Here is a 10,083-nt window from a genome sequence, read left to right as displayed (position 1 = left end):
GATAAATTAAATCTGACTTCCTCTGTTGAGTCTTTTCTCTATCATGTCACACAAACAGATCATTTATTGGTAGCTGGATTTCATGAATTCATGAGGTAATTGAGTTTATTGGGTCATTTATTTTTGCTGCTGCAGGTGATGTGGAGCTGGTGTCCGGTATTCCAGTTGGTACTATTGTGACGCTGGAGCCTGACCTGTCACCTGAGCATCTTGAGTTTCTGGAGATGATCTCCACTCCAGGGAGAACCACAGCGACTGTTCGCACCAAGAAGCCGCTCGACGCCGACGTCCTCACTGTGGTAAGCTCCCCCACTTTACTGCATCTGAATTTGTTTGTTGAATATTTGTGTTTATTTGTATTTGTATTTAATGCAGATCTTCACTGAGATTCTCAGCATAATTTATGCTAACATGCTGCAGCAAAACTAACATCCTCTGTGTTTTTATGTTGCAGACTGATAGAGTGCTGCACTACGCTTTGGTTTGTGACAATGTGAGTGAAATTCCAAAATACGGAGCAAACATCGCAAACTAATTGAACAACTAAAAAGTGTCACTTTCTGTTTCTATTTTTACAGTCCAGAAACTTCCGCAGGCTGATAATCACTGATGTCAACGACAACAGTCCAGTATTTGATAAGAAGTTTTATTCTCAAAATATTTCAGAGGTAAGTCAAAGGAACTGTAAACCTTTCATACATCTAAGAATCAGGTGATTGGCAGAAATAAAATTGATGGTGATGAATTATTCAGTATGATCAAAATAAATCTTAAACTTTATGTCTTCACTCTTCATTGTTTTCTCAAAGAAATGAGGAAGCAGCATTTATCTCTCATTTTCTCTCTCATTCGTTCTGTTGTCTGGTTTTTCAGAATCATGTTGTCAACACTGAGGTTCTGCAAGTGAGAGCCGTGGATGCAGACAGCACACCTGAATTCAACCTCTTCACATATTCCTATGTAAGTACTTTGAAATCAGTATTGTTAAATAACAATACCAATAGCATAAAGTATGTTTTATGCATGTAAGCAGCGACCCTGCAGCAGGTTAAGCACATGAGAAGTAAAATAGATGCTAACAATGATGAGAAAAAAATCAATTTGTCCAACTTTTATGAAATCCAACTTTCTTTATATCTTTAAAATGATAGCGGCACAAACGAAAATTTTTGCTGCACTAATGTTTGACACCAATTTTGTTTGATTTCATAAAAGTGGGGGGGCTGGTTGACCTTTTGACCTTTACACTTTCATAAATATGCTCAAAGCGTGCGTATGTTTTCTACGCTGACGTTCCTTCCTTCGGGGGGGAGAGGGGGCACCGATTTATGTCTTCACATCCACCTGAATAATGTGCATTTGCGCCTCTGGACGTAATGACAATAGACAAGAACCCGACCAGTAAACACAGACACAGGCAAGATTAAATACATAAGGAAGGTTATCAGGGGAAATGAGGGGCAGCTGGGGACAATCAAGGGGTAGACAGGACAACACAGAGACTCAACTGAACACAGAAACCTAAATTAATACACAGAAAAACCAAAACCTTACATCCTTTCAAATCCGGCCCTCCACAGTCCATAGGGCCACATAAATAGTTATGGTGCTACATTTGTGCAGGTTTGTGCAACAACATTTTTTTGTTTAATTGTTGATGCTCAAACCTACATATTAATAAATTCTTCCAGAGGTCAAAGGTCAATGAGTCCCTTCATAATTTACAAAATCAAATAAATATGGTGTCAATCAACAGTGCTACATTAATCTTAGCTGCACAAAACCAAAAGTTTGATTTTTGTTAATGTCAGGGTTAAAAGACCTCTGGAAATGTTTTATTAAAATATTTAAAAATATAAAGGCACAAACAAAACATTTTGCTGCACAAACATTTGACACTAACTTCTTGCTCCACCACGCTTTACAGTGATTGGTGTTTTCTCTAATATTTTCTAGCTCTACGGACCTGAAAAACATGCTTTTTACTACCAAATCATTCTATTTTCCATTCTAATTTTATGATAATTAAGCCCATTAAGTGTATAAAAAGTTAAGTGTATTTTGGTTTTCTACAAATGTTCTGTATATCACTGACTATTGATGCCATTGTTCTCCTTCTAGACTCCAGTAACACAAGACTTTACCTTATCAAACTCCGGGGCGTTTATGTTAATCAGACCTCTGAACTACAACGTTGTACCAAAGTACAATTTTATTGTCACTGCCACGGTAAGAAAACACAGAGACAAAGTATATTTATACACTCTGATTTATTTAACTCCTATCATAAATGTACCATCCCTTTCTTTGTTGTTCCTGTTGCAGGACAATGGCGGAAACAACGACACAACCTCAGTTGAGATCGTTGTAGAAGACTTTGACAACTTAAATCCCTTTTTCAGCCACAGTCTCTACCAGGCTGTTGTTCCAGAGAACCAGGTGAGGCTCATTTAGTGGTTATGTGAGTTTTACCTCATTGTTTGGATGTAAAGCAGAAATTTATTTCAAACTGACAGAATTGTTGTGAAGAACAGACTGACTGTGTTTCAGGACGGGGATCTCAGTGAAATACGACCAGAACCAATAAAGGCCCAAGATGGAGACACTGGGATCAACGAGACGATAACATACAGCATCACTTCAGGTACAGAAAACCTGCTGTGGTAAAACTGTCAGTTCAGACATGTTTACCATAGAACAGAAACTGAGCATATAAACCAAAGGGGCCGAAAGTCGGTCCTCAAGGGCCGGCGGCATCCTGCACGTTTCAGTTCTCTCCCTGGTGGTTTCAGCTTGTCAGTGTTCTTCTTATGCCTCTAATGAGCCATCATTTGATCCAGGTGTGTTAAACCAGGGAGAGAACTAAAACATGCAGGATGTCGGCCCTCGAGGACCGACTTTGGGGACCCCTGATATAAACAGTCATATAAATCTAAAATATGTATGTCTGTTCAGTCTCTCCTGTCGATTACCAAGCAAACTTCAACATCGACGCCGACACCGGAGTTCTGACTGTGGTGACGTCGTTTGACAGGGAGGAAATGGACAGAGGTGAAATCTCTGTCAACATAAAGGTATTATCTTTTATTCCCAGGTAGAAAATGAAGAAAACTCGAACATCATTAACGATATTATGAGAGCACAGAGGAAGTTTACATACACCAAAGAAAAAGACACAAATAAACTTCCTGAAGTTAAATCAGACTAAACTTCTCTTGTTTTAGTTCAGTTAGAATTACCAAAATTATTTCTATTTTCTAAATGCCATAAAAATGAAAAATATGTCAGGTTTATGTATTAATGTCTTTAACATAATAAGTTTACATACTTTTCTGTTGCATTTGAACTCTATAAACTTCAACCTTCTTACAATAGTTGGCTGGAGTTCTGGTCCATTTCTCCTGACAGACCTGGTGGAACTGGGTCAAGTTTTCTGATAGTCCACATTTAGTCTGCTTTTATTTTTCTTTGGGGTGGGAGAATCTTTTTTCTTTTGCTTTCCTTTATAAACAGTCACTATGATTATATATAAATAAATACAAAATGTTTCATGTGTCAAATAACATACAAAATAGATAAATAGAAATATGAACTAATTTGGGTAAAAAACCAGTCTGAAATCAGCTACCAAGTGTAGGAAAAACTTATATACACAAACTGAACTGTTCTGCTGTAACAGAACATTAGTTTTATAAGATGTTAAATGTCTCCCTCATGCATTTTTTAGAGCACAAATATTATGTGCAAAACTAAAATCAGGAAATCTTTCTTTTAAACATGCTCAACACCAAAATATGTCACATAAAAATCCCCTGCAAAAAGTAAAAGCTTGTAGAAGCTTCCTAATGATCTGGAACTTTGTTCACTTTCATTTCTTCCATTGGTCTCAGACATTTCCAGTGAAGTAATGACTAACAGACACGTTGCTACAACTGCAGCCTCATCTGCAGATGCTTTACCAACTGTAACCAAAGTTTGTTATAAATCTTTCCTAAAGTTTTGAAGCAAGTTTTTACCAGTATTATGAAGATGATATGGTCCATGCCTATGAGGAACTAGTACTTTTTCAGCAATACTAAGAAATTATGTGGACTTAAATCAAGCTCATATCTTGCTGAAAAGTTACTTATGTTACTTATAGTTTTATGGAATTTCAAGTAAACTAATATATTTGCACTAGAAACTAGAACAAAAATGCTTAAGATTTTGTATTTTTGCAGTGTGTATGTACACTTATGCTTTCAACTGTATATATAGAATAAAGATATATCGCTAGTTAATAAAACCATGACATGGATTCACTGTAGCTTTGAGCTCAGTCTGTATGAAAAATGATTGTGTGCCTGCAGGCGGCCCAGACAGACGACCCTCTGAAGACCGCCGATGCCGTCGTCTCCGTCACGGTGGAAGATGTGAACGACAACGCTCCAGAGTTTGATCAGTCGAGTTACAACGTCTTCCTTCTGAAAAACTCCTTCACTAATACGGTCACTGATTTGGACCAGGTGGGCTTTACTACCATCATAACCGGTTTTTTGCACTCTAGTCACATTGAAAGCTGAATAGAGCTTCCAGGGAGGCTTAAGAGTGTGACCCCTCTGTAATTGGAGCACATCCTCCAGTCCCCCTGTTTGAACAGGCCACCACCATCCCAGTCTGCCAATCCAGGGGAACTGCCCCCGATCTCCATGCAATATCTAAGACTGTACCTTTAAGACCAACACAGAGCTTCAATTGAAATAAAAGGGTGTCGTGGTCAATGGTATCGAATCCTCAATGGAGGATTGGTCAAAATTCAGCTGAGTTGCAGGGAATGGTCAGAAAAGAAGGAAATAGAGAAAATGTCAAAGTGATTGGTTGGATTTGCAGAAAATAATTGATTACTGGTGAAAACAGCAAGTACTTGCAAAATTTACAAATGAGGAGTAAATTTACATTAATATTTGTGTCACACGGGGATTTTGGGTTTTCATGAGTTGTATGCCAAAATCATCAGTATTAAAACAATAAAAACCTGAAATATTTCAGTTTTTATTTTTAAATATAAATATTTTTGTGCAATGAATCTAAAATATACGACAGTTTAATTTTTATCATTACATTATAGAAAATAATGAACTTTATCACAATATGCTAATTTTTTGAGAAGGACCTGTACAACAAAGGTTATACATTCATGGTACTTTGCACTGAAGGTGAAGTGTGCTTTGAAAGTTCATTGGAAGCAGCCATGGTCTTGGAATCACTGATGGTGAAGTGTCTTTGGTGCTGCTCTTTTTTTCGCCAACATGCAGGAGGAAGACTTCCAGCCTGGAAGGAAAAACAAGAAATATAGCAGAAACATTAGGATAATAAAAAATATTTTAAAAAGTAGTGTGAGCAAAACTAATCAGACTCACCTGTGTGTGTCACCGTCATATTCATTCACATTACTCTGCCCACCCAGTTTTCAAGATAAAGCATAAAAATGTCAGAAATAATTACTAAAGAAATTAGTCAACTTATAGAAAATTTATTTTGGACAGCATTAAAAGTTCAATCTGTCTGAAGAAATGTGTTGGAGTCATCATAACAGGCTTCAGTCATCAACATGAGTGTTGATTTAGACTGTTGGTGTTAATTTAGAAATCAACACTGGACTGGACTGCTTTTTGTTTAACTCTTTGGAACTCTTTAGTGAGTGTTAGGGGAACTAACACTCATGTTGTTGAATTAACACTGTATTTTTAACATACAACACTTACATTGGAAATCTAACACTTTTGAATTTGTCGTGGTCAATGGTATCGAATCCTCAATGGAGGATTGGTCGAAATTCAACTGAGTTGCAGGGATTGGTCAGAAAAGAAGGAAATAGAGAAAATGTCAAGGTGATTGGTTGGATTAGCAGAAAATAATTGATTACTGGTGAAAACGGAAAGTACTTGCAAAATTTACAAATGAGGAGTAAATTTACATTTGTGTTGTTTTTGTTTTAACCAAATGTTTGGTTCAAAAAAACCAAAGTAATAAGTTTATTTGGTTGATATTGGGTAAAAATGTTCCTTGATTGTGTGTCTTAATGTTTCCAGAATAATCAAAGATTTACTGGAAATAAATCCACTTAAAAATAAGCCAGTGTCCAGTTCTGCCCGGGGTTTTTCTACCCTGGATAATTTGACTGTATTCAAACAATCCAAGTCTCACAGCTAACAGATGGACATTAGCTTTGAGAGACACTCTTTGTAGTTGTTAACCTGTTCCACAGACTCCTGTAGGAAACTAGAGCAAATAAAAGTAACTGTTTTATGGATACTTTTGCATGTTTTTTACACCAGGAATAGAAATCATGCACTTAATTCCCTCATTGTTCACTAAACTGTCTCATTATGAGTTGTTTCTGAAACAAACTATAAAACAGCAGCTCTTGACAGAATTTTGTCAGGTTTGCAGTTTGAATCACAAATCTCACTGACTTGTCATTCATTTACTGGGAATTAATACTGACTGTATTAACGTGGAGCTTAGTGGGTCTGTTTATCTTTGTCAACAGGCAGCTAAAGCACCAGGCTGAACAGTCCTGCCTCATTTTCTCCATTAATTGCAAAGTGTGTTTTGAGGTTATGAAGTAGTAACTTATAGATTAGGGCAAAGGTCAGCAACTTTGGTCCAGCAGAACAAAGATATTTAGAGGCATAAAAACTACATGATGCTCATGATCATGTAACTTTCAGAACAAAATATAAAACATATAATTATTAGGACTTGTTTTACTAAGAAAAACAATAAACAGTATATGTATATATATGTTAAAATATATACATTTTTAAAATCCTATGTACTTTGCAACCTAAAGGCAAAAAACGACTTTACAAAAACATTCACTGTGTGACAGATGCATCTGAGAACTGTCTTTTATTTATTTAACAAACGTTTCTTCCTGCACAGGACGTATTCTCCAATGGTCACTTTGTTTACTCCAGTGATACTTTTGACATTAACAATCAAGGAGTCGTTTCATTTTCCAGAAGCAAAAACCATTAACCTATTGCCAAAGAACAGATGGATGTTTTTGGGCTGTTTTTAGAAGCAGCTGAGACCTAAATGGAAGTTCAGAAACATGAAAAGTGTGAATTTTGCATAATGAGTCCCTTTTAAAGCAGCTATTCAGTATTATTGTTTGCAAAACACTTTATTAAGTCAAACCTTGTGCTCTAGAATATCACTACCATCAGAGTGAGCATCACAGACGACGACAACAAACCCGAGTTCAGCTCCAGCAGCTATGAAACCAGCACCGTGGAGAAGAGGCAGCTGGTGCTGACGCTGAGAGCCACTGACAAAGACACCGGGAACAACTCGCTCATCACCTACAGGTTCGCTCTGAACTCACATTACAACCACAAACTGCAGTTTACACAGATTTATAGTCACAAACCATCACAAAATAGGATGAAGTTGATATAACAGGATCTTTTTTGTTTTTTGCAAAGGAAAAAAATTAGAAAAAAATGGAGGCATGTTTGTAAAATCAAATTGAGAATCTTTGGCAAAGCTGAAAAATGATGTTACAAAAACTCTCCAATCTGATGGTGCAGGAGATATTTTGCAAAGAAGATTGAGTAAAAACTTCAATGTGTTAAAGTTGGTAGAAACAAAAGACTTGTCTACTCCAAAAGGTGGTTCTCCAAAGTGTCTCCTTAATAAGTACAAAATGCATTTTGCATTTTCATAGGTTTGAATGTAAAGAATGTGAAAACCATGTGTTTGCCATCCATTCAACAGCTCAATCAATCAGATCAGTTATTTGTAGATCACATTTCATCAGCAAGGCATTTCAAAGTGCTTTACATCATAACAAACACAAAGTCATGCAACATAGAATCAATAATCAAAACATTACATTAATTCAAGTGCCATCATTAAATTCGTAATTGATTACATTTCAAATCCAACTCTAAACAGGTAAAAGAGATTTAAAGGTACTCACAGCTATGTTATACTTTGTGTTAGTGAAAATAGGGAAAAACTAAAGTTGTGAATAACTTTGTTTCAATCAAACACACCAACTCATTAAAAATATTCCTGCACTTAAATCTTTATTTCTGGTTGCAGTTTCTCTGAAGGACATTCACCATATTTGGCCTTAGACAGTGAAACAGGAGAAGTGACGCTGACCTATGACCTTGCTGATGTAACAGAAGACTTCACACTGGTTCTGACAGCCGAGGCCACAGATCATGGCAAACCTCCACTCAGCACCACAGGTCAGAATATTGTTTTGTTTTTCTTATGTATTTATGCATTAATGCTGTGATTACAAAGGTTCTTAGGCTGCAGACATCAAGAACATCCAAGATTGTAATCTTCATGGCTTCTTTATTTCCTTCACATTAATGGAGAAAATATTATGTATTTTTTTGTTTTTGATGCCAAACACTGTTTTACAGATCATGACATTTACTGTTTGTTGTCTAAATATGTAAACCTGCTGTAGCCGTTTTGTAAATCAGTAATAAATGATTCAAAGTGATTTACTGCACAGGGGAAGAGGTTCAAAATGGTTTTTAATATTTTTGCCACCTCTTCATTACAGTCGACTCTCATTTGCTAAAATATGTGACCCTCATGTAGCAGGTCACAATTTATGATGTGACCTGATGTGACTTATAATAACCTTACTGTGCAGATCTAATAATAATAATATCAAAGTTCAAGACAGAGAAATATATGCAGTCGAACGCTGCGATCACAGATTATGATGGGTTGCATAATTTGGTTTCACCACTGAACTCAGGATTTTTCAAAACTGTTGCAGAATCTTGAGATTTTTGCTCTGAATGGCAAGTAAAAGAATCATCTTTTTATCCTCTAATGTTGTGGTCATCCATGACATTTTTTCATAAACTGCAACATGTCTATTATAAGAGGGAATAATGATATCTGTGGTTCCATCCTGCAGCTCGTGTTGTGGTGAACATCATGAATGCCAGTCTGGCGTTCCAGAGCTCCTCCTACAACTTCAGCCTGAAAGAGAACCAGAATTCGGGGGCCTTCGTGGGGCAGGTCCAAGCCTCCGCAGGAAGCAACCTGTACAACGTTTCCTACGAACTGAGAACACACAAAGACCTGTTCTCCATCGACAGCGATGGCTCCATCGTTTCCACAAAAGAGCTGGACAAGGAGGAGCAGGAGTGGTACATCCTGGATGTGGAGGCTGTGACCACATGGACGCCTCCTACCTCAGCAGTGGCCATGGTAACAACAACATCACACAGCTGTCATCACAAACTCTCTTTATCGTTGCTTTCATACAAACCAAATGGACATTTTTTGTCTCTCAGGTCAGAATTCAGGTGGAGGATGTAAACGAGCCTCCAGCGTTCTCCTCAGACGATTATGAAGCCTCTGTGTTCAGCATCGCCCCGTACAAAATCCCAGTCATCCAAGTGAAGGTAAACTCCTCCTATCGTACAAAACCCCAGTCATCCAAGTGAAGGTAAACTCCTCCTATCAGCTGTTGGAAAATGTGCTTCTGAACTTGTTTATCTCCACATTGATGTAAGATTGCAGATCATTTACTGTAAAGGCCATAAACACCTGGCTGCGTACTTTGACCTGAAACCCTCCCACCATTAAAGTGGTTAATATGTGAACAATCTGCATCAGGAATGTTCAGGAAGCTTATCGTTTATATTTATTTTTATTAATTCTTTATTTGTTCAGTCAATACAGAGTTACAACTTAAAGAGTAGAAATATCCTCTGATCATTTGTATCATGTTTTTATTATTTACATGAATAAGATATAAACCAACTAAGAATGGTACAGGAAAAACAGAAGAAAAACAAAACAAAAGTGCATACCACTATGTACGTGTGAATTATTTAGGATATATGGAGAGAGAGAGAAATAAACCAGAAATGTAGAGTCCAGAAACGAAACAAGTGAGCTGGAATGCCCAACAGCAGGGTCGAGGTTTTGTCTGTAGTACAATTCCTCGATAACATATTTCCAGTCGAGGCTCCAGTGCCCAGCAATGTTTGGCGATCATACACAATCAGAGAGTTTACACTTGTAATAAAAATAAAAGGGGACAGCAGA

At 37.1% G+C, this 10,083-nt stretch overlaps 1 protein-coding gene across 1 annotated transcript in view; it reads left to right on the top strand.

The window, feature by feature from the left end:
* Positions 1–9,476, top strand: part of LOC106951703 (protocadherin-like wing polarity protein stan) — a 19,226-nt gene extending 9,750 nt beyond the window's left edge. Inside the window, exons 9-21 of the mRNA XM_015039378.1 lie at positions 96–299; positions 455–493; positions 579–668; positions 874–960; positions 2,122–2,229; positions 2,326–2,439; positions 2,551–2,644; positions 2,956–3,074; positions 4,350–4,505; positions 7,198–7,355; positions 8,095–8,246; positions 8,942–9,237; positions 9,324–9,476. Of these exons, the coding sequence (XP_014894864.1) occupies positions 96–299; positions 455–493; positions 579–668; positions 874–960; positions 2,122–2,229; positions 2,326–2,439; positions 2,551–2,644; positions 2,956–3,074; positions 4,350–4,505; positions 7,198–7,355; positions 8,095–8,246; positions 8,942–9,237; positions 9,324–9,476 (1,770 nt within the window). The remainder of the gene's footprint in view (positions 1–95; positions 300–454; positions 494–578; positions 669–873; positions 961–2,121; positions 2,230–2,325; positions 2,440–2,550; positions 2,645–2,955; positions 3,075–4,349; positions 4,506–7,197; positions 7,356–8,094; positions 8,247–8,941; positions 9,238–9,323) is intronic.
* The last annotated feature ends 607 nt before the right edge of the window (positions 9,477–10,083 follow it).

The sequence above is a fragment of the Poecilia latipinna genome, unplaced genomic scaffold (assembly GCF_001443285.1).
Source record: "Poecilia latipinna isolate Pla-1442-1.1 unplaced genomic scaffold, P_latipinna-1.0 Scaffold469, whole genome shotgun sequence".
In the NCBI taxonomy this organism is placed as follows: Eukaryota; Metazoa; Chordata; class Actinopteri; order Cyprinodontiformes; family Poeciliidae; genus Poecilia; species Poecilia latipinna.
The sequence above is the reverse complement of the archived record's forward strand: the minus strand, read 5'-3'. Positions and strand labels throughout refer to the sequence as shown.